Source organism: Planococcus citri, chromosome 2, assembly GCF_950023065.1.
Source record: "Planococcus citri chromosome 2, ihPlaCitr1.1, whole genome shotgun sequence".
Lineage (NCBI taxonomy): Eukaryota > Metazoa > Arthropoda > Insecta > Hemiptera > Pseudococcidae > Planococcus > Planococcus citri.
In genome coordinates, this window is record NC_088678.1 from 13360640 (window position 1) to 13386029 (window position 25390).

At 35.2% G+C, this 25390-nt stretch overlaps 4 protein-coding genes across 5 annotated transcripts in view; all 4 read left to right on the plus strand.

Moving 5' to 3' along the window:
• The first annotated feature begins 3372 nt into the window (after positions 1-3372).
• Positions 3373-4356, plus strand: LOC135833995 (zinc finger CCHC domain-containing protein 10-like). Its single transcript, XM_065347832.1, has one exon. The coding sequence runs from the start codon at positions 3373-3375 to the stop codon at positions 4354-4356; it is 984 nt and encodes a 327-aa protein (XP_065203904.1).
• A 3688-nt stretch (positions 4357-8044) lies between these two features.
• LOC135833996 (mucin-2-like) lies at positions 8045-9205 on the plus strand. The gene has a single exon (XM_065347833.1). It carries the CDS (start codon positions 8045-8047, stop codon positions 9203-9205), a length of 1161 nt encoding a protein of 386 aa, XP_065203905.1.
• Positions 9206-15101: 5896 nt separating this feature from the next.
• Positions 15102-16717, plus strand: LOC135834741 (uncharacterized). Its single transcript, XM_065348710.1, has 2 exons — positions 15102-15323; positions 15448-16717. Exons 1-2 carry the CDS (start codon positions 15303-15305, stop codon positions 16531-16533), a joined length of 1107 nt encoding a protein of 368 aa, XP_065204782.1. The 5' UTR covers positions 15102-15302; the 3' UTR covers positions 16534-16717.
• A 5787-nt stretch (positions 16718-22504) lies between these two features.
• The window catches only part of LOC135834744 (uncharacterized), a 32490-nt gene continuing 29604 nt past the window's right edge, over positions 22505-25390 (plus strand). For both annotated transcript variants that reach the window (XM_065348716.1, XM_065348717.1), the window contains exon 1: positions 22505-22771. In XM_065348716.1, the coding sequence (XP_065204788.1) occupies positions 22751-22771 (21 nt within the window). In that variant the 5' untranslated portion in view covers positions 22505-22750. The remainder of the gene's footprint in view (positions 22772-25390) is intronic.

The following is a 25390-nucleotide window of genomic DNA, read 5'->3' on the forward strand; positions in this document are numbered from 1 at the left end:
ATCAAGCAATAGATGTCTATTAGTTTGTTATTTTGATGGATAAATATAAATTATGTATACGTAGATTAACTTTTGTCTGGGTTTCAATTTTGGTGTCGATTTTTTATGTGAGTGCACAACTTATTAATTAGGATATTTTATGATTAAATTTTTTTCGGTGAAACCTGAATTTTAAAATTTAATTAGGTAAAAAAAATCCCACAGAACTCTAGTTGCTTAATAATACCCTTTACAGGAGATAGCGTATACTTCCATCTATATTAGCCAGTTTCTAGCGTATCTGATACTTTCTTTCAGGGTCTTACAGTGAGAGTTGGCCGGTGAGTTTGTTGTTAACATCTCCAATCATTTCCTCCCTCTTGTCATTCTTCCTCAAATTTTCCCTTGTGCACCTTGCATGAAAATACCATTTTCTCATATTTTATGAGCTATACTATGACTTTCTGCTCCTCTCCTATTCTTGCTAATACTTCCTAGTTGGTAATGAAGTCCTTCCATGAGATCCATAGTAGCCTTCGATAGCACCACATCTCAAAAGCAGATACTTTCTTCTCGCAATCTACGCTCATAGTCCATGTTTCGCAGGAATACTTCAGAACGGTCTATATGTAGCATCCCATAATTCTCTTTTTCTTTATGATCTCTACCATCTCCAAGGTATCTGAATTGATTTACATGTTCAATTTCTTGGGTTCCAATGTTGATTTTGACCTCTTCAGTGTCTCCTTTTGTAAATCTCATCACCTTGGTCTTGCCTGCGTTTATTTTCAGTCCATATTTTAATCCAGCACTGTTGATTCGGTTGATCATTTTCTGCATCTACGCTTCTGTCCCAGCAAGGATCACTTTGTCTTCTGCGTAACTTATTTCATTTATTCTCTTGCCGTGGATCTTGAATCTCATTTGTTTGATTCGCGCTTCTCTCATTATTTCTTCTGCATACACCCCATACAGCAAAGACCATGCTAATTTTGATGTGAATGTTGACCCATCCACATCTGTCATGTTTGGATGTCACATGTCGATGTGAATTTCGACCCTGTGTCGAGCTAATTGTCAATGTAATTGTTGACTGATGTTGATCTGCATTCATGTCGACAATTGGCTCAACACAGGGTCGAAATTCACATCGACATGGGCCATCCAAAAGTGGCAGATGTGGATGGATTGACATTCACATCGACATTTATGTCGACGTGCTGCTTTGTAAAAATCTCAATTTTTTTTTTTCTAAAAATGATTTCCTCTGATGTGGGTATTGCTTGTGCTGAAAACAGCATCGATGCAAAGTCCACTTCAGAAGAAGTACAGACAAAAAGTCTGTATAATCAAAAAGTTGAACAGAAATTCCTTATATCAAAGATGGTGCAATACTTTATCTAAGAGTACTAAACTAATCCATTTTCATGTCTACATGTCAATGTTAATGTTGATGCGAAATTTGACATCAACAAATACATCCACAATATCAACATCATATCATCTACAACTCCAAACAGTGGAAAAGTGAATAAGTAATGTCATCAATTCCCTAAAAAATTTGTTTTCCTCATTGAACAAGATCATATTTTTGAATGTTTACTAAACTTTTAAACACTAAAACAGAAATTTTAAATCTGAAAAATTGGTCAACATAGTTGTAGATGTAAATTTTGAGCATCGAATTTTACATCTACATGTTGAGATGGCATGTCAAGGTATCAGAAATAAAGAGAAAATTTCGAAAATTTTCATTTACCCGACTTCTTTATGGACAGAACTGACAGAAGATTCCTACTAAATAACTAATTGGTCACGTTTCCATCATTATGTTGGAAAAAAACGTAGTCGATGTAAATGTCGACGTTGACAATTGTTGTGCGGGATGTTGAACAACCTAGGTGAGGGGGGCATCCTTGTCTCACACCTCTCTTTATACCACATCCGTTCTCTGAGTACTTAGTTTCAAACTTGATGTTTGTGCTCTGCTCCCAGTACAGGTTCTTGATTATCTGTAGGTTTTTGTCATCTACATTGTATTTCTTCAGGATCTCCAACATCCTCTCATGGTTGACACAATCAAATGCTTTTTCATAATCGGCAAAGCAAGCAATGATTTCCCTGTTTGCATTCAGTGCTCTTTGGATGATCACTTTCAGCAGGGCAATTGTGTCAGATGTCCCTTTTTTCGCTACAAAGCCATAATGTGTTTTGCTCAGATTTCCATCTATCTTCTTTTCAATTCTGGCATTTATGATGGATAGTAGTAGCTTCAGTGCGTGGCTCATTAATGTGATGGCTCTATATTCAGAGCATATTTGCAAGTTATTCTTCTTTGGTATTGGTACAAAATTTACTGCTTTGAAGTCCTTAGGCAGCATACCTTCATCACAGATTTCATTTATGATCTTCAGCAGCTCCTTTTCATACTCCGGTGTCAGATGTTTAATCAAATCTACTGGTATGAGATCTTCCCCCACTGCTTTGTGGTTTCTGGCTCTCTTCACCACGTTCCTCAGCTCCCACATTTCAATTCATGGTGCCCCCTCCATGGATGGAACTTCCATTTGAGCCAGACCTGTGTCATCTCCATACAATTTTTGTATGTAGCTGATCCAGGCCCCTTCTGTTTTTTTGTTAACACAACACTTTCCGTCTTTTCTTCGCATATGCGCTATTCCACTTCTCCTTTTCTTGTGGGTGGCCATCATCTGCTTCACAGTATGAACTAAATTAAAGATTAGGGAAATAACTAGAAACTTGGCAGTAGAAACGAACCATTTTGTCACTACTCAGTTGGGTCTGTTCAAACCCAGTCAGATCCAATAGATCAAATCTGATTGGATATAACTGGATTTGATCAGACCCAATAGAGGAGACCTGATTGGATCTGATCTGATCAAATACAATCATTTTCCTCCGGGCAGGCATACCTAAAAGTAGGTCTAGAACAATGATGAATTGATAAAAGAAATCTTTGAAAGCCTTTCATTCTTATTGATTCATTCTCATTATGAATGCAAATCTGGCAACACAGCTAACCACTGCAACATCATTGCAATACTCAATTTTAATATATCAATTCGAAGTTGACAATACAACCTTTTCATTTTCAACAATACTGATCAACAATAGTTCAACCAAAACCAAGAACTCCCAAACGCTTCCTATCCACTTTTCAATTCAAAACCTAAACATGGCAACGTTGCTCTCACACACTGAGGCAAAGCCAGCCAGCCAACTACCACCGCAACTTAATATATTTACCAAGGTCACCTGATCTAAGATACAAGTAGCACCGGAAAAATCCTAACGAATTGAACCCTTTTTCAGGTATTATGTGTCACATATTCCCTAACTTATACGAATGTAAACGCTAACTTATTCGCCTCAATGTGGCGTCAACCGATACAATCAGTACAAGCACATCCCTCACACCTTGGGGAGAAATTATCCAACTATCACCTCGAAAACGCGGCCCCTGCATCTGGATCAGAATCACTTTACGATGAAACGACCAAAGCTAAAAGACTCAGAAAAACCAGCACGACCCCTAGTCTCGAAAATGAAGACGATTCTTCTCAAAATTCTGCTCCAGAATCCGAACCAGTTTATGAGGAAACCACTAAAGCTAAACGACGAAGACGAACCAGTACAACCGAAACCCCTGATGACTATTCGTCTGATGCATCAGCTCCAGAATCAGAATCCGTTCACGAGGAAACAACCAAACCCAAACGACAAAGAAAAACAAGCACAAAAGCGAGCTCTGACGAGACATCAGAATCCATTTCTGAAGAGACAACCAAACCCAAACGTCGTAGACGAACGAGCACAACTTCGAGTCCAGAAACCGATTACGATTCTTCAGAAAGTGATTCAATGACAGCTACATCAGAACCAGAATCAGAAACAAGCGCGACTAAAAAACGCAGACGTAAGATTACAACTGATAATCCTGAGTCATCTGCAGAGGACGAATGGGATGAAACAACTCGTCGAAGGAGAAAAAGGACAGCGTCGATTACTACCTTGACGACTCGTCCTTCGAGGTCGAGACAAGTCAAATATAACGAATCAGTGGAACGAGTCATCGATTACTTTACTTACGTTTACCAAGAAAAGTACAAAGAGTTTTATCAAATGTTTTACAAAATGGTGCACGATTCGGATCGAAATGAGTTGAGAAATTACGCAATGAGAAGTAGTCCATTGACGAGGGATTATCGTAAATTACGTGCTCATAGTTCTTTCCCAATACCTGAGATGCACGAGAGACTTTTCTATCTTTATAAAGATTTGGATAATTTTGTCGAGTATCATAATCTGACACCGAGGGACCGATTGAATACGACCACTGCTTCGACTCCCAAATAATTCTTCAGTTCACCGTTCCCAATTCATTTCTCAATCACAGTTTCATAAATATTGCAGGGGAAAAAATTATGTAGGGATCAATCCAAACAAAATTTATTCAATTTAGCAAGCAACTTGCACAGAGATTCGATTTCACAAGCCTCAGGATAATTTACACAGTTTAAAGGGATATTTCCACGATCGATAAAATAACCAATGTTTCCAAAGTATTTATAGTCGGGGAGCCCGCTCAAGGATCTATTGCACCCCCCCCCCCGGTCGATCCTCCGGGACAAGTTTTTTCTTAAGGCAGAGTCTTAGGAACATTTTTAGCCCTTCTATTCAAAAAAAGTGACCCTACTTACAAAATGGCGGCCATTATGATTGACAGGTCAGCTAAAATCGCAGATTTTGCGTTCCAACATAGGACTTGCTCAAAATTTTTCAAACCGTAGCAAGGTAGATCGAAAGATCAGGTAAAAATTTATCACCTGCCAAAATTTCAAATGCTAAAGTGCGTTTTTCGATTTTTGGTGAATTTTTGAAAATCAAATTTAGGCCAAAAATGAGGGGGAAAAAATCAAAATTTTACCAAATGGACCAAGAAAGCTGAAATTTGGGATATACCCTATTTTCGACCTGCCCAGTCGATTGGAAACGGTTTCAAACCGTTTTGAGCAGTTCTGGAGCCTGCAGCAGAGTTTTGAAACTCGAAAATCCCATCAAATTGAGTTGGAAAGCCGACATTAATTCTGCAAACTAATTTCAATACCTATGAAGTCGACTGCAGGTGAATTGCAAGTCGTTTTGGAGCCTCCAGCAATTTTTTAAAAATTACTGGAGCCTCCAGTAAATTTTTGAAATTTGAAATTTCCTCAAAATTTCATCACATGGAGATGGAAAGCAAAAATTAACTATGCACTTCAATTTTAACACCCTTTGAAAACGACTTCAGGTGGGTATAAGTCATTTTGGAGCCTCCAGCAACTTTTTGAAAATTACTGGAGCCTCCAGTAGATTTTTGAAACTTGAAATTCTCTGATAACATTTCACCAAATGGAGTTGGCAAGCTGAAATTTAGTGAAGAATAAATAAAGAAAAATAACATGGTTTCAAATGGTTTTGAAGCTTCCAGCTACTTTTTGGAAATTTCAATTTTCCAAAAAACACCATACGACCTTTCAAAAAGTCGCTGGAGGCCCCAAAACGACTTGAAATCCACCAGCAGTTGACTTCGTAGTGTATTGAAATAAGTTTGCAGAATGAATTTCGACTTTCCAACCCCATTTGATGAAATTTTGTGGGAATTTCGAGCTTCAAAAATCAGTTGGAGGCTCCAGAACTGCTCAAAACTGTTTGAAACCGTTTCCAATCGATTTGGCAGGTCGAAAATAGGGCATATCCCAATTTTCAGCTTCCTTGGTCCATTAGGTAAAATTTTGATTTTTTCCCCTCATTTTTGGCCTAAATTTGATTTTCAAAAATTCACCAAAAATCGAAAAACGCACTTTAGCACTTGAAATTTTGACAGGTGATAAATTTTTGCCTGATCTTTCGATCTACCTTTGTACAGTTTGAAAAATTTTGTGCAAGTTCTATGTTGGAACGCAAAATCTGCGATTTCAGCTGACCTGTCAATCATAATGACCGCCATTTTGTAAGTAGGGCCACTTTTTTTTTGAGTACAAGGGCTAGAAATGTTTCTTGCACTCCCCCTTAAGAAAAAAGTTGTCCCGGAAGATCTATGGAGAGGGGGGGGGGTCAAAATGTTCATTACTTTGAATAGAACGATCAGTCGATCATCCATTTTTTCCCCTGAAGGTTCCTAGAAAATAAACAACTCATTTACTCACATTAACCTCGACTTTCACTTTAAAAGTCAGTAATTCAAGTCTCAAAAAAGCTCCCTCAAACAAACTCCAGGACCTCTGACCTCTTTTCACTTCAAATTCTAAAAAAAAGCACTTTCAAAAAATTCAAACACCCCTCTAAAACCCTCACCTATCTCCTAATTACCTACACTTACACATATTCACAAAACCGAAATTGATTTCAGGTAATCTTTTGCCTGTGTTATTGCTTAACTAATAAAGTTACTCATCAATTTACCCTCCACGGCCGCAACAATTTCGAAGCAATAAATTCGCCTCAGGTGGAAGCTGCGAATGCCCTCGAGCGAACCGACACCGACGAAGAATTACTTCCTAAGCTGGCCAATTCCAGCGAAGAAGTTCGCCAATTCTTTTTCTACACGTTTAAACCCGAACACGTGAAATTCTACAAATGGTATAAGAAAATATTGACCGATTTTGATGGCCGCAAGAGACGTTTCGGTGAAGGATTAGATATCACCGTGACCAATGTAAATTGGGACGAATTGAAGAAAATTACTCCATGGCCGATTCCCGAACGAGAACAGACTTATTATATCGTTATGAACGAATGGGAGAGATTAGCTAACGAATCCTGGCTTGCTGGCTCCACCGTTCCTTCTACTAAAATTGGCCATTTTAAATAATTTCGAAAATAATTCAGTTATACCATAACCATATTTAAAAATCCATATAATTATTCATTAATATACACTTTTTGGATGCTCTCATTAGTCAAATGATCGTGAAATTTGTCCGCTTTCAACTCAACTCATAAAAGGAACTATATCAACTCATCCATCAGATAAGAAACGATCAAAATTGATTAAAAATATTTTCGATTGGCCTCACTTTACCTTCCAATAACCAGTAATTCGTTATTCCTACCTAAAGCGAAAACCAAATCGATTCTATGATTAGTAAAAATTCAAACCCCGAGACCACAAAAGCAGATAATGACAACCGACAATTGTTTTCAGGTAATCTTATTCGTGGTATTTTGCTTAAATAGTAAACCAACCAACGAATTCCCCTTGGGACATAATTTCGAATCATTCCTCTCACCCAAGTTACTGGCTTCCGCGATGAAATACAGAGAACCGAAATACATCGATACGGGCGAAGAAGTGCAGGACTTTTTTTGTTTGACCATCTCCCACGAACACCATCCATTTTTCAAATGGTTCAAACGAGTATTGCAATCGGTATTCCAACACCATAAAAGGTTCATCAACGAGACCTTGTTGTCGACACCTCTCGACTTCATTAAGCTCGAGAAAAGCACACCTTTCCCAGTACCGGAATATTATCAGACATTTTTCATGGTCATGCAAGAAAGAGAACGTCAACTCAACGTGTCCAGATTGGCATATACCACTACAGCAGATCCTACTTCGCTCGGATGGATGATGGGAGAACTAGGAGCACCTAATCCGGACTACATGTAGATGATTCGCAGATTTATTTCAAGTAACTTGGATGAAATTGCGACTCGGAATCATCAGAAACATATTTACTCGAAAATTTCCTCAAATGTAATACCCAAAAGATTGATAATTTAAACTACTAGGTATTTAATTGGCTCAACGTATCGCTTGATTTTTATTCAATCATGAACTCATAATTTATTAAAATATATAAGTATTTTATCAACATCACGATCTCGATACATCAATATTTCAATCTCGACCCTAGAAAAAATTAAAGGAATGCGACAAGTGTCCTAAAATACCCCTAAATATCAGCTGCAGTAGCTGAATTATAAGCTAATAGCTTTCAAGATCCATAGATCAGTTATACAAAAGTTCCTCCACGATTGCTTTCAGGTCATTATTTGCATGGTAATTAACTTACATATTAGAATAAGCAGACAGCAGTTTATCTACTACGACATTCAAGGAGGATTTGATGGATTTGGCAATGCTGGTGGTGGTAATCATCATAAGGTGTATTACGATATTTACGATGGTCCTCGTACCCCTCCTAAGACCACCACTACCACAACTCAAGATCCATTCACAACACCGGAAGATGTCATGGATATAGATTCTTTCGTTTTTCATTCAGACGAAGGAAGTGAAGGAACATCTCATTCGACAGTTTCTCCGCCAAAAACATCTACTTCATTCAGAAAACAACGAATCAGTATTTTAACTCCTTCAACTGCTGGAAGATCCAGTGCTTCTGTATCATTCGCTCGTTCAATTCCCACTTCATTCAGTAAACAACGAATCAGTATTTTAACTCCATCTACTGCTGGAAGATCCAGGGCTTCTGTATCATCCTCTCGTTCAACTGCCACCACATATTCATTAAAGCAACAATCCAGCTCATCAGTTTCACCGAGTCAGCATTTTAATTCGTCTACATCTCCAGCATCACAATTCCTAAACGTATCTGCTCCCTCCACCAAAGAACAAACCGTCTCTTCTGTATTCTCTAATCAGCAAACATTCAACACTTCCACTATACTTACTCAACAATCGAACACTTCTGGATCATCCAATCAGCAAACATTCAACACTTCTGCTATAATTACAACTCAACAATCGAACAATTCTGGATCATCTACTCAAAAATCAAACACTTCTGAATCAACCACTCCACAACAAACAACCACTTCAGCTTCCACTAGTCAACAAGTCAACATTTCTATTACACCAACATCAGCGTCGATTAACCCGCAATTCAATATTACAGCGTCGAATACTCAACTATTAATTAATTCAACCTCTTCACAAGCTCCTACTGATTTCACATACCCAGAAATATTAAGTCCGATTCCAGTGGACAAAACTACAATGTATCGAGGTACCACCATTTTGCATGATATCCTATCGTATCATTTCTTCACCACCACGACCAAGAATACACGAGAAAATACTACAACGTTGGGTTCAAAAAATCTAACATCTTCTACAATCGATTCATCTGTTTCAAAAGTAATGAAACCAACGACACAAATTCATCTTCCAACAAAAACGAGATTTCCACATTAGAATCGTCTATCCTCAAATAGGCGAAGTCTAGCCAAAAAGATTATAATCAATACCTCACAATACAACAATTAGCCTACTGCCAATTTATCAAATTTAAATTCAATTTTCTAAACTTTCAACGTATTTTCTCAACTATCACACCTAATTACGAACTTGTAATCACGATTAAATACTCACACAATCACACTTGGCTACACAACTTATAACTAACTCGATTAATCGAAACTTTGCACTATCAGTTTTGAACTTTATCAGCTCATCTACAGAACAAATCTAAAAAGTGGACTCTTCAAAACTCCACAATATGAATAGTAAAATCTTCAAAATTCACATGCAATTAAGTACAAATATGCAATTTTGCAAATTGCATACACAATCAATCATTAATCCAATGAAAGCTCCATTGTTTAGGGTAGGAATATTATAGAAAAATTGAAACAAATTAATAACAGCTCTGAAATAATTCTTTTCTCGATTTCGTAAGTATTTAAAAAATACAAAAATTCTCATTAAGTCAGAAAAAAATAAAAGATGGAAAAGTGGGAAAAAAGAATACTTATGCCTACGATCATTTTCCCACATGAAACAGAAACATGGCAACGTTGGAAAAACTACACGGTAAGATTACGTAAGTAAGAATATTGTTCTTCTCCTTTAGCTTTTATGAATATGGTATGAACATGAAGTAAGTATTAACCCAGAGATCCCCCACGAGGAACCAACTGTCTGGGTATGGAATTTGGCAACACTGGACAGCCCAGAATTGAGATTAATCCAATGGATATTGATTCATAATAATTTTTCATCTGCATATTCTACAAAATAAAGTTCCATCGTCAATTTGTAGTTTTTTATCTATTTTTTTTCCGAGCGATAGGCGAACTTGAGCGAAATAGGAGGAAGGGGGAGAGGCAAATGGTCCTAAAGAAGAAAAAAAATAGAAACAAGTTTTATAATTTTTTTGCGCTACGCTTCACTTACAACCAAACCTGTTGAGATCCAAAACCGGTCTAAGGAGAAAGTATCACCCCCCTCCCCCACCAATAAGCTCATGGAATTTTTTTTGAAAATTCAAATTTTTCAATTGCCCTTTAAGCCTTCCGCGCAGGAAATCAGAGCCTATCCCAGGGCAAAATGCTTTCCTCGACTCCTTCTTTATGGCCCGTTCATAATATTTGTTTGAGATTCAAAAATATTTGAATTGCAAAAAAAGTTGTTCGCGGATTTCTTTGAGGCTCAAAATCGGAATAAGAAACAATTAGAGATACTCATAGGCACAAAGAAAATTTCAAGAAAATATTCAGTTAAAAAAAAATAACAATACTGCAGCACATCGTGAAATTGTCTTAAAGAACCCTTTTCTCAATCAATAGATAATGATGAAGTTACCTACATCTTGGTGACTTCTGGCGAACCTGTCACCAAAAAGTCACTAGGAATCACCAAGACATTCAAAAAAATTTTCAAAGACCATGAGAACATTCTGGTGATTTTTCGCCACAAAAAAGACAAAAAAACCACTAGGTGACTTCTGGTGAATCTGCCACCATTGCCACCAAGAAGTCACCAGAATTCACCGAGCAATCACCAGACATTCGAAAAAAAAATTCCAAGTCATTAGGACATTCTGGCCATTTCTTCATCATAATTTCACCAAAAAGAAGGTCAAAAACTCACTTGAAGACTCCTGGTGAATCTGTCACCAAGAAGTCATCAGAATTCACCAAGGAATCATCAGACATTCAAAAAAAAATTCAAAGGCAATGAGGACATTCTGGTAATTTTTTTCACCAACAATTCGCCACAAAAAAGACAAAAAAACCACTTGGTGACTTCTGGGGAATCTGTCACCAAGAAGTCACCAGAATTCACCAAGGAGTCACCAGACATTGAAAAAAAATTGTAGGATCATGATGACATCCTAGTGATTTTTTCGCCATAAATTCACCTAAAAAAGAGTCACCAGACATTCAAAAGAAATTTCTAGGGTCATGAAGGCATTCTGGTGATATTTTCGCCAACCATTCGCCATAAAAAGACCAAAAACCCACTTGTTGAGTCTGGTGAGTCTGTCATCAAGAAGTCACCAAAATTGACCGATGAGTCACCAGACATTCGATGAAATTTCTAGAGTCATTGGGTGATTTTTTCATCATAAATTCACCTAAGAAGAGTTAAAAACTCACTTTGTGACTTCTGGTGAATCTGTCACCAAGAAGTGATCAGAATTCACCAAGAAATCACCATGGGTCATTCCATGCCAAATCGGCGGATTTTTGCACGAGGGTTCTTCGATTTTTTTCAAAATCAGATCTTGTGTAGAGGTCATCAAACGATGACGAATGACGCAAACCGGACATTTTTTCGATCACCCCAATTTTTTAACGGCGACGACATTTTTTCAATACATTTCACTCTTAAAATAAAATTATAGCACGACAAATGTCAATTCGTTGACAAATTGGGGTGAGGGGGATTTTTTTCACATATTCGTCTACACATTGATAAAATATTTCAAAAATGCAAACATTTTCATTTTTTAGTTTTCTGATGGTACTTTTGAAAAGAAAATAAAACTTGTAATTTTTTTTTCTCGAAAATGAAAACAAATGCCCCTCCAATTTTTTGATGTTATTCTACATAAAAAGGACTAAAACTGAGAATTTTTTCAGAATTTTTACTGGTGGACATCGTGGTTATATTTAAATTATAAGTTTTCAAATCGAGTTTTTTAGGTTTCAGAAAGTGGCAACACTCATTTTGACATAATTCGTCGATTACCCTCTCAAAGTACTACAATTTGAAAAAAAGTTCAAAATTCTATACCACGTACAACTGGAGCAATTCGCAACTGAAATTTTCCATTTTCGGCAATTTTGGAGAACTTTGAAGCGCCACAGCTCCGTCAAAAAAAATCGAAAAAATGTCCGGTTTGCGTCATTTGTCATCCTTTGATGACCTCTACACAATATCTGATTTTGAAAAAAATCGAAGAACCCTCGTGCAAAAATCCGCAGATTTGGCATGGAATGACCCCCATACATTAAAAAAAAATATATTCAAAGACCATGATGACATTCTGGTGATTTTTCCTCCAACAATTCGCCACAAAAAAAGCAAAAAACCACTTGGTGACTTCTGGTGAATCTGCCACCTAGAAGTAACCAGAATCCACCAAAGAATCACCAGACACTCAAAAAAAATATCTACATTATTAGGACATTCTGGCGATTTCTTCATCATCATTTCACCTAAAAAAAAGGTCAAAAACTCACTTGAAGACTCCTGGTGAATCTGTCACCAAGAAGTCACCAGAATTCACCAAGGAGTCACCAGACATTAAAAAAATTGTAGGATCATGAGGACATTCTAGTGATTTTTTCGTCATAAATTCACCTAAAAAATATGAAAAACTCGCTTGGTGAATTCTGGTGAATCTGTCACCAAGAAGTCACAAGAAGTCACCAAAATTCACCAGACATTCGAAAAAATTTCAAGGTCATGAGTACATTCTGGTGTTTCTTCACCAACAACTGGCAATAAAAAAGACAAAACACCCACTTGTTGACTTCTGGTGAGTCTGTCATCAAGAAGTCACCAAAATTCGCCGATGAGTCACCAGACACTTGATAAAATTTCTAGGGTCATTGGGTGATTTTTCATCATAAATTCATATAAGAAAAGTGAAAAACTCACTTGGTGACTTCTGGTGAATCTGTCACCAAAAAGTTACCAGAGTCCAGAATTCACCAAGGAATCACCAGCCATAAAATTTTTTTTCAAGGGCCATGAGGACATTGTGGTGGTTTTTTCACCAACAATTCACCAAAAAAAAAAACCACTTGGTGATTTCTGGTGAGTCAGTCACCAAGAAGTCACCAGAATTCACAAGAGAATCAACATTTGAATAATTTTTCAAAGGCCATGAGAACATTCTAAGGTTTGTGATTTTTTCACAAACAATTCGTCACAAAAAAACCATTTGGTGATTTCTGGTGAGTCAGTCACCAAGAAGTCACCAGAATTCACAAGAGAATCAACATTCAAACAATTTTTCAAAGGCCATGAGAACATTCTAGTGATTTTTTCACAATGAATTCATCACAAAAAAGACAAAAAAATCACTTGGTGACTTCTGGTGAATCTGTCACCAAGAAGTCACCAGCATTCACCAAAAAATTGCCAACCATTAAAAAAAATGTTCAAGGGCCTCTGAGGCCATTCTGATGATTTCTTCACCAAAAATTTTTTTTTCAAGGGCCATGAGGGCATTGTGGTGGTTTTTTCACCAACAATTCGCCACAAAAAAACAAAAAAAAGCACTTGGCGATTTTTGGCGAGTCAGTCACCGAGAAGTAACCAGAACAACAAGGGAATCAACAGACATTCGAACAATTTCTCGAAGGCCATGAGGACATTCTGGTGATTTTTTTCACAAACAATTCATCATATAAGAAAGACAAAAAAAACCACTTGGTGACTTCTGGTGAATCTGTCACCAAGAAGTCACCAGACATTCAAAAAAAATTTCTAGGGTCATCAGGACATTCTGGCGATTTTTTTCATCATAAATTCACCTTTAAAAAAGTTCTAAAACTTACTTGGTGACTCCTGGTGAATCTGTCAGCAAGAAGTCACCAAAATTCACCAAGGAGTCACCAAACATTCAAAAAAAATTTCGAAGGTCATGAGGACATTGTGGTGATTTTTTCACCAACAATTCGCCACAAAAAAGACAAAAAACCCACTTGGTGACTTCTGGACTGAATCAGTTACCAAGAAATCACCAGCCATAAAAAAAAATTTCAAAGGCCATGAGGACATTGTAGTGATTTTTTCATCAACATTTCGCTTTAAAAAAGACAAAAAAACCCACTTGATCACAGTAAGTATACAATATACATGAATGGAAGCTAAGATTGGATTTTTATGTTGGCGAGACAAATGGTTTTATCAATTGAAAGTAAGTAGGTATAGATAATTTTTACTTGACGAATTTAGTGGAACGTGAAGCAAATTCAGACCTGCAGTTAAGTTGAAAAAATACAAGAAGTAAGTACATTTTTATTCACAAATTTTCTACAGAGAAGATTTATAAAAAACGAGTGCGACGAATTTAGGGCTTCGAAGCAAAAGGAATAATATGGGCCTATCGTAAGCAATAAGCATCATACTCACAATATACATAATTAAGTAAAATAAGTAAATGAGCCACAAAGAAGAAAAATTGCTATCGAATAGATAGAATCAAAGATTGAAATCAATTCAGATAGGTACAAAAGATACGTATCAATAATTATGAGAGACTCTGCATTAAAAAAGTAATTTCAAACTGAGAATTTTCTGAATAATTTTAAAAAATGAAACCGATTCGTGTAAAAAATACTGAGCCTTATTTCAGAAAAAAGTTGACATTTTTTCACTGGTTTTATTTCTGACAAAATTCCAGGGGTCCTCTTTGAGTGCGATTTTTGAATTTTTCAACCTCAGAACTAAGCTCATAATTTCGGAATTGCTAGAAATGGGGGAATTTGGTTCAGGAGAGTCGATATTAGTTTCAGATCTCATTTTCTTCACTACCTACTTAAAAAGTAACTAGGTACCTACATTAAAGAAAGAAAACAAATTTTCTGAAAATCGTAATTTCTGAATTTTCAAAAAATTACCCAAAATCGAAAAATCAATTTGGGCAGCTGAATTCATTCATTTATACAAGCTTTTCAAAACTCGATTTTTTTCAAATCAAAGTAGGATGGCTCGAGTGGTTTCCTGGTGAGCTATCTATAGACCTTACCAAAAACATACCTATCTGAACTACAGAAAGAGAAAACCTTCTTCAAGCAGTAGTGCCAACCAATCTCAACGCTCAAACTCGAAATCCAAAAAAAAAAAAATCGATAGAAAGAAAAACTTTGCAAACGTATACCTAACAAAAAATGTCCGACATAGATTCAATATTTTTTTGCAACAAAAAAAAAATATGAATAAGAAAAAGCTACATCATATTTTCAGTTTTCTTCAACGAAGTTCGTCCCAATTTCTAGAGACATGAAAAACGACCATCACAAAGGAACAAAGCCACTTTCGTTTTCCAAATATGAACACGATACTTGGATTAGTGAGTAAATTGAAATTTCGTACTTAATTCATCATAAAATCAAAATCACACCATTAAAATATTAGGTATGTCTCTTGAAAACATCTCAAACGTATTGATAAAAAAAACTCGTCTCAAATTTCAGATCTTGTTACAATACACGGTGTATTCGTTACCTTTGCGTTATCACAATTTTGAAATGGTTCAATCACCCGCACTCGTATCACAATTGGACCCAGATACCTTGAAACCTGTTGAATCACCCGCAATCGTATCACAACTGGACCAAGATACATTGAAACCGGTTCAATCACCTGCACTCGTATCACAATTGGACCAAGATACCTTGAAACCTGAACCTCAAACAGCTCGTAAAGTAATGAAGAAACGAAAAATGGACGATGTATTGCTCCAATTCACTCGTCGATTATCTCCAAGCACGACTAGATTCAGATTACCAAGAATAACCAGAAGAAGAGTGAATAAAACGACAACGACAACGACGACACCCAGTACCACTCAACCAACCCTACCAAGTGCACCAGTTAGTTACACTTACCCGAACGCTATATTCGACCCATTTTTCGAAAAACAAAAACTAATACAAAAAATATCCGAATACTTCAATTTCACCCAAATTCCTACAGAGTTTGTGCCTTTTTACATTTGGTATTACAACGTGTTGCACGACAAACAGGCGGCAGAAAGGAGAAATCGAATATTACGCTGTCGACATTCCTATTCACCCGGTTATCATCTGCGTATTGAAATTCTAGATCATACTGTCTTCCCAGTACCTGAAGAACACCAAGACTATTACGTATTAGTGAATGATTTAGCAGCCGATACCAAAGACCCCACAGTTCTTACCTTCCCCAAGGGAGTAACTTTTCACAAAACAACAGCAATGGAACAGTTACTAGATGAAATACTGTACGATGATGAAAATGACATAGAAGCCGAAGAGAAAGAATACGATGATCAGTTAGAAGAAGACAGTCCTAATATTTTTTTCACCACTCGTCCCGCTGAAAATACCACCACAGTTATTACCACAACGACACCGGAACCGGAGCCTTTCTACAATTTACCCAATTTCCAGGATTTGTATCAAGATAACGCACCTTGGATCACAACTACCGTTGATTATTACGAAGGGTTGTCCGAATTATTGGAGAATGATAAAAAGAAAATTCCTCCCGACCAAGACGATATGACTTACTTTTTCTAGGATGAGATAGACCTACCTCTTTGTGTTTTCAATTTCCATTTTTTTAAATCAATTTGTTTTGTTCAATTATTCAATACTTAAAGTTTTTCACGAAAATGTTGAAAAATTATTGTGCTCGTAAATTATTTTTACACCTCAATCTCTTTTTTCTAGAGCTGATCAAATGAAAACTTCAGAAACTGTTTGTATTATGAATTTCACTCAACTTTCAGCGTCAAGTTTTCACCTTCCAATGCATAAAGTTTTGACCAATACTTCGTTTAAGGACTTTTGAAATATTTTAATGGCCAAGGAAGCCCGTACAGTAAATTCCAACAACTCTTTTCTAGAGGACATATTTTCAGATGAAAAGTTTTGAAATATTTTTTTTTGGTGTTTATAATTACAAAATTATTACACCCGTAGGGGGGGAGGGTGGATTTGATTTGTGAGGTTGGTGTTTTTTGTTAGGGAGATGAATTTTTGTATTTCAGAGGGTTCGTCAGGGATAGTAGGTGGGTTTTCTTTTATCTGTGGTGTAAGTCTGTTTTGTTTCAGTTGAGGACAGTTGAAAAGTATGTGTTGAATGGATGTGGGTTCGTTTCTGCAAAATTGGCATAGGGGTTTTGGTTCTTTTTGGTATAGGTGGTTATGTGTAATTTTTGTGTGGTCTATTCTTAGTCTAATAATGAGGATTTCTTCTTTTCTGTTCAGGTGGCCTAGATTTTTCCAGGGGAGGGTTGTTTTTTTATGTTGGAAGAGTTTGTTTGAAGTTTGTTGTGACCAAAAGTTCTGCTAGTTGGTAAATGTGTTGTGAGTGATTAGAGATTTAATATCATCAGGAGTGAGAGAGGTAAGAGGGGGGGGGGGCAACGGCTGTTTATGCTAATCTATCAACACTTTCGTTTCCAGTGATACCTATGTGACTGGGAACATACATGAAGCATTGAAACTAATAGAGTAATCATAATTTTGGAGGTTAAAAAGGGACTTATGTATGTCTTGGACTACGGGATGGTCAAAAAAAAATGTTTTGAATGGATAGCAGTGAACTTAGAGAGTCACTTTGGAATTGGAATTTTTTATTTTCTGATTGAATGGAAATTATATCTATTAGGCAATGTTTTATAGCAGTGAGTTCAGCAGTAAAAATTGAGGCACAGTTGTGAATTTTGAAATTGAGAACTTTATCATTATGTAATTGAGTAAGCATAACCAGTATAAATGTTAGAAATTATTGAACCATCTGTGAAGCATAAGTTATATTCTGTATAGTTTGATAACAGTTCTAAGTAATGACTAATGATTCTTGATTAATAATGGGGAGTGATCATGTTTTGGGTAATTTCTTAAATAGAGTTCCATCTGTATAGGTTTGAGAGACCAAGGGGAATAAGATACATATTGGTTTATGGATACGGTTTTCTATGTTGATTTGTACGTTGTTCATATTTTTGATAAATTCTGGGATTGGACCTGAAGGTGTGGAGGAAATGCTGAGAGTTGTAGGCATTGAATGATTTTTGAATAGGGTGAGATGGATTATTTGCAACAGTTGTTATGAATTTGTTTGTCATGAGAATTTTCCTAAAATCAGGAGGAAGCTCTGCAGCTTCACAATAAATGCTATTAATTGGAGAAGAGTAGAGCGCACCTATAAGCAGATGCGCAAGGAGGAATTTTGAACAGTTTTTAGAATGTTAGGTAATAGTTTTATTTGAGAGGTTTGTAAAGCATGGACTTCCATATTCAATTTTACTACGGATCAGAGCTTTGTACAAGTGGAGTAATAGTTGGCGTGATGGGTTATACTTTGGATTTTTAACAATTTTTAGTAAATTTAGATGTTTGTTAAGTTCAGGTTTTATGTTGAGAAAATGAGGAGTCCAAGTAAGTTTTTTATCAAAAGTAAGTCAGAGGAATTTGGTAGTTACAGTTAGAGATGTGCAGTGTGAAAAGTAAAAAGTGAAAAGTACTTTTTTTTCAATGAAAAGTTGAAAAGAAAAGTTCCTACTTTTCATTCCACTTTTCAGTTTTTACTAAAAAAAAAGCGAGTGACCAATCAATTTACTCATCAGAGATCACTGACCTCATTGATCAAGTCAAATATCAAGTTTCACTCTCTCTACTCCTCCACCTTGGTAATTCAGCAACCATTTTTGATATTTTTCATAACATTGTTTTCAAAATTGAAAAACCCAAAAATGTTAGAGGCTCTAGAAAAGCTCAAAACTACCACTATTCGATTAAGTAGATGAAAAAAATAATTTTGTTTTTTTGTGTGTTTTAGATAGGCAAAAAATACATCAATTTGAAGCTCTTACAAAGAGCTTTAAAATGAAACTCACACGATTTACTTTTCACACTTTTCACAACTTTTCAATGAACTTTTCACTTTTCATTTCATCAAAATTACTTTTCTGAAAAGTGCACATCTCTAGTTACAGTAAAAGCTCGTTAAACATCTTTTAGTGATAACACTGATTTCCTCTGGTCCCTAGACAACCCCATTTAAACAAAAGTAAAATTAATCGCGATATAACGCTCATGAGCGATTATAAATCATGTTTTAACGCTCTAAAATTCAGGAAAAATCACACTTTTTTTTAGTAATTTTGTCAACAAAACACCACTTTTTTGCAACAAAAAAGCACAATTGAGGAGCACAGGGAAAGAATGATGTACCTAACTAGTATTTTGCACACTTTACAAGAAAGCGTTTTAAAGATTGAAATGTTTCTCAGTTTGAAAGTATAATGTTTCAGATATACTTATTCCTTAAGTCTATTAAAACAATTTTGAGCATGAAAATATCATTCACGAGTTATCAGAATACATTGACAGCATTTTAAACCTAACGCACAAGAAACAAGTTACATCATTCTTTTCCTGTACTCCTCAATTATGAATTATCTGAAAATTTTGGCTGCAACAACAGTTTTTTTTTCAGTTCAGATTTTTTAAAAAGTTTAAAAAAACTTTTTTGACAAAAATTTGCCAAAAAATCTGTTTTTTCAACTTTCAACAGTTTTAGTTCATACAAACAAATAAAATTACTTTTTGATATTGGCCAAAAAAAAGTAAGATTTTTGACATTAAACTTTAATAGTTCCCTTTCAGATTTTTTTACTTCTAATAATAAGTACATGATACAGCTGGTTGTTCAAAATCCAAAATAAAATTTACGTTTGAACTTTTTTTTTATTACACTTTATTTGTTTTAAAATGAGAGTTCATGATATTACACTCATCAGCGTTAAAACGAGACCTTTGCTTATAGCGTGTTTCGGCTTATAACGCTCCTTTTTTCAGTCCCTTGAAGAGCGTTATAACGAGCTTTTACTGTAGTTTAAAAACTAAAGGGTGTCCTTTGAATTCAAGGATAGGTTCTGGGTAGGTTTTATTTCTCTTAGTAAAAAGCATACAGCGAGTTTTAGATTCAGAAATAATGTTAGTCCACTTGATTCAGCCCATTTTTCAAAACAATTGAGTTTTTTGGATCATTTTTGAGGCTAGTTTGATGTTATTTGAGTGTATTGAAATGTTTGATATCATCTGCAAAAATTCTTAAGGAAAGAGGTCGGGGAATAATACTACAGATATCATCAATTAGGAGTATAAATAGGATGGTGCTAAGCACAGAGCCTTGCAGGACTCCATTTTCAATATCAAAAAGTTCTGAGCATGTAAATATGTGTCATTCTGTAGGTAAGGAGCCCATTTGGTCGTTTCTATTCATCAAGGTAATCGTGTTTTTAGTGAAAAAGTCGATAGAATTGATAATCGAGGTTTTGATGGATTTTGATGTAGAACATATCCGACTATCACATGTTGAAGTATTAAGGTCGCAGGTGCGCCCCAAGCAGAGAAAAATGGAACTAAAGTTTTTCCAAGATGGGCCCATTTGGTCAATTTTGTTTTTCTAGCGGTAAATTCATTTCCAAAGACTTCCGAAAAAATACCCTCCGAATTATACAGCACCTCGTCGCCAGTGGCTACATGTATACCATTTAAAAACACAATTGAACAGAGTAATGAATTTTTATGCAAAATTTTTATTTATTAATCATTGTTTTTCAGGCTTAAAATACTCATAAACATGAAAAGATTGAGTAAAAAAATCGCTATTGCAGGTGGGTAGTACTTAATATATTTGACATCAGAAACAACAATCTTCAATTTTAGGTATGAAAGTTTTGGGATTACATGAAATTTCAGCTTTTTTCAGAAAAAAAAACTTTGAAGGAGATTTTCTCAAAAGTTGAGCTTTTCAAATTTTTAATTATGGATTTTTTTGGAGTTTTTTTTGCACTTTTTGGGCTTCTATCCAGCTCATATGATTGCTCCGAAGGTCTACTTCTACCCCCCACCCATAACTCAACATTGACAAAATGGGCTCATTACCTGCGGAATGACACATATTTTCAATTCTGACTCCAAAGGTACAACTTGATAAAAAGTTTTGAATAAAGTAAGCTAAATGCCCTTGAATTCCTATAGAATGTACATATTTTTTGAAGTATTTTGTAACTCCATGCTTCGTTAAAAGATTTTTCAAGATCAAAGAAGACTGAGAGTACAAATTCTTTATTTTGAAGAGCAGTATTGATTTCCTGTATAAGACTAAAAAGATGGTCCAGAGTAGATCTTTTTTCTGAAAGCCACTTTGAAAAGAACTAAGGGAATTTGTAGAGTCGATATACCAAGTAAGACGTTTCATAACCGTTTTTTCTAGAATGTTACATGAGACAGAAGTTAAGGAAATAGGCCTGCAACTGGGGGGAAGATGAGCATTTTCCTCAGGTTTAAGTATGGGAATGACAGTTGCAGTTTTCCATGTTTGAGGAAAAGAATCTGAAGACCAGATTTTATTATAGAGGTTTAGTAAGTCATTTTTACTGGTGTCAGAAAGATGTTTCAACATAAATATGGATGATTGTCATCTGCTCCAGGTGATGAATTTTCGATGTAAGTACTTTTTTCTGAAAGACATATTTTTAGGTGAAATATGAAAATCGAATGAAAATTCAAAGAGCCATTGAAAACACCCTTACGGGCACAAAAATGGTAAAGCTCTGATCAAATCGAATTCAGAAGCAATCTGTTTGATTTTCTTAAAAAGCTTAGTCAGTTAGGTACCTTAACCTATACTTTGTCTCATAATTTTAACGAGGCACAAAACACAAAATATCATGAAAAAGGTAGGAAACAAACATGAACAAAAAATTACCTAAATAGCCCATTCAATAATTTTAGGCTCCAAAAAATTTGAATTTCCCACCAAAATATTGGGGCGAAGTTTTTGAAAAATGAAATTTTCAAAACATGATTTTTTCATACTAATTTTTTGGTTGAAAATTTTCAAACTTGGAGGATGAGATAAAAAAATCTCGACTTTGAGGGTTGGGTTAGAAAAATGATCAAAGTTCAAATTTACAAAAAAAGTTTATTGGTGTTTTCGAAAGAAAATTTTACAAGAAAAATGATCATATTCATAAAATCATGCTTTCAAAAAAAAAGTTTTTAATTATGTTTTCTTTAAAAATTTGCATCAATATATTTTCCCCCATTTTCTGAATCAAATTTTCACCACCAATAATAACACTATTTCGGTCTCCTGCAAAATTTGATTTTTTGACAATTTTTTTAGACCAAACCTTTGACCTCAAAATCAAAAAAAGCCCGCATTTTTCAACTTATCATACTTCTTGCATCATTTCTCACACATTGACAATTCGCATCACGGTTTTCCTTCCTCCCCTTGGTCCTCCCACCTTAAACATTCACCACATACTTTCATACAAATGAGCCATACAGTGTAGCTTACATAGGTAGGTACACATTTTTCAATTTTGAAAATTCATTAATCGAATCTTCTACAGCATCACTCTGATAAGATCACGTAATGAAAATGAAAAATCATGTGTAGAAATGTCGAACACATGATCATAGATTATTTTTTTTATCAGATCGAACTACGATAATTTTTGAATATTAACCACGAATTCCATTTCTTAGATCACTTTGATTTCGTAACCGCTTCGAGTTAAACGGTGTTTATTCGAAAATTCGCATTTGTGTAATTTCTCAGTATTATTTCGAATGTGCGTTACTATGTCGATATGAAGAGTAGTACTTTTGAACATTGAGACTTTTTTCCGAATCGAAAACGACGACGGCGATGTGGTAGAAAGAATACCCGAATATCTATTCGTTTGAAATACACACCGGTTTCAAAATGAAGAATCTATTCAAATTGGTAAGTTGATCGTACTTTTTTATTATTAGATTTACATATTAGATACATTTTAAAAACATCACGAAACCTATACTTAGTTCATTGATTTTACAATGAAATAGAAAAAGGTTTTAGTCTCAAAGATGCCCCAAAAAATACTCTTCCCCCAGTACGAATTTTAGGACTTGATTTTGCAGTAGAACTGTCTTCTACTAAAATTTATGTACAGTACCGATTACTCGTACAGACACAAACCTATGCGTAAATTGACCATGTACGAGGGTCATTTTAACTTTTTCAGCGTATTTTTGTGCTTATTTTCGAGAGATATTTCACTTATATGACAGAATATAAAGGTATTATTTTAATTGTATGATGTTATTTTACTCCAATAATATTCGATAATGCAGCTACGTAACGTGGTTGTATTATTTACTTATTTGCAATTGGGAGGATTTTAATAATAACTAGATCATATTAAGAAAACAGAAATATCTTTTCGACGAGGGATGTAATTCGTTATTTTAATAGGTAACGTCGATCATTATCGTGTATATTGGTGCTCGTTTTTTTTTAGCGACATATCAATGAAATAATCAATTTTTTTAAATTTCACTTCCGATTATATACTCCATCCCCTCCTTTCCCGAGCTGAAAGTAGTATTGCAACTAATAATGTACCTATCAATATGCCTATCTTGTTACATCCACATCACTCTCTCAAAACATTTTCCTCTTTATTTTCTATTAAAAATTTTTCACCTATCTACATTTATATCGCAAATTGAACTATCGAAATAGTTTTTCCTTCTAGAAATCTTGGTCTTGCCTCTTCTCCCTTGTACGGTATAAATTTTCATTTCTTTCCTTATTTAAGTTTATCACTTCAAACATCAAGATAAATTTTAGTAAAAATCCAGATAAGAATACTTACCTATAACGATTTAGATAATTTATTTTTTTGATCATTAACCAACTTTGAATTTTAATGAAAAAAAGGGCACGTGTTGAAGAAAAATGCCATGCTTTATTAGATACATTTTTACTTAATTTAAATGAGTAGCCGAAAACGAAATAAACAAAATTGAAGATCAAGACTTTTGATTTAAAAATCTCAGCAAAAACATCGACTAAATTTCAGAATGGAAGCAAATTTCACAAAAAAAATGATTTGATTTTTGGAATACTGTATGACTTTGAAGTCATGTTCAATGTCAAGTTAATTTTTATAAATCAACCTGGAGTGTTTTTGTCGGAGGGGGGCAGGATATGAAATTTCTTCAAAAAAGTTTCCAACAATCTGTATACGCCTTAAATGCTAGCTGCTTGTAATACTTCACAATTTTCAAAAAAAGAAGGAATAGGAAAAGAACCTCGAGTATAATGATTTTAGCAATTTTTTATTCGACTTCAAACTTTTCGAACATCGATCTCTTCAGTTTCAAAAAATACGTTTGGAAAGGTCTCAGCTTATGCTGCGAGTAAAAAATATTGAACCTGCTTTTTGAAAAAGTTTATAGAAGGATAGATCTATTTGAATTTTAAAAATTGTGTGAGTAAACTTTCGTAGAAGAAGGTACCCGTAATTAACGCCCCTTTTATCAAAATGTGAAGAAAAAAAAAACGAAAACCCCAGGATAAATTGATTAAGGAATTCTATTTTGTGAAATCGAAAATATTTTGAACAAACAGAAACCGAGTGAGGAAATAATCAATTTTTCTTAAAGTCAGATAGAATTTATAGTTTGAAATTGTTTTGCAATATCGATTCGAAAAAATGTGGTAATGAAATGGGGCTTTTCAAAAAATTTTGTTTGATTTGCGAATCTCCTCCTGAATTGACGAATCCTCCCCACCCCCCCTTCCACAGCTTTGGAAACATAGGAGGGAAAACAAGATTGAATTTTGGATTTTCAAATGTCTGCCGAAATTCAGAACAAGGAGGGAGACTCGAATGTGTTTCATCTCGAAAACGAGTTGACATTCGATGTAGAAATTAATTTTGCCGCACCTCCCCTTTCCTTACCAATCGCCAAAAAATCTAAAAAAGCACCTATACAAAAACACAACACCAAGACAAATTCAATAAATGAATTTCATTTTTCAATTTTTCATGAATTTTTTGAAATTTAAAATTGGAAAAATCAAAATTTAGTAACATTGAGATGAGTTAGATAAGTAGCTGAAATTTGGCTGATTTTAAAATCAATTGGTGGTGATTTTGAGTCCTTTTAGAGCCTCCAGCATATTTTTATTTTTTCCTGCACTTAAAATACGCTGAATTTTATTTTGGGTTTTTTCACAACAATTTTTCCAAAACTGGACAATTTGAAAATCTGCTGGAGGAAGCTGCCAAAGGACTGAAAACTATCGACTCGTTCGATCAAAAAATATAAGACTTACAAAAAGTCGGGGGGCCCGCATAAGGATCACTTGCACCCCCCCTGCCGATCCTCCGGGACAACTTTTTTCTTAGAGGGAGAGTCCTAAGGAACAATCCTAGACCTTGTCCTCGAAAAAAAAGTGGCCCTACTTACAAAATGGCGGCCATTTTGATTGACAGGTCATCCGAAATCGCAGATTTTGCAAAGGTAAATCGAAAGAGCAGGCAAAAATTCATCACCTGTCAAAATTTCAAGT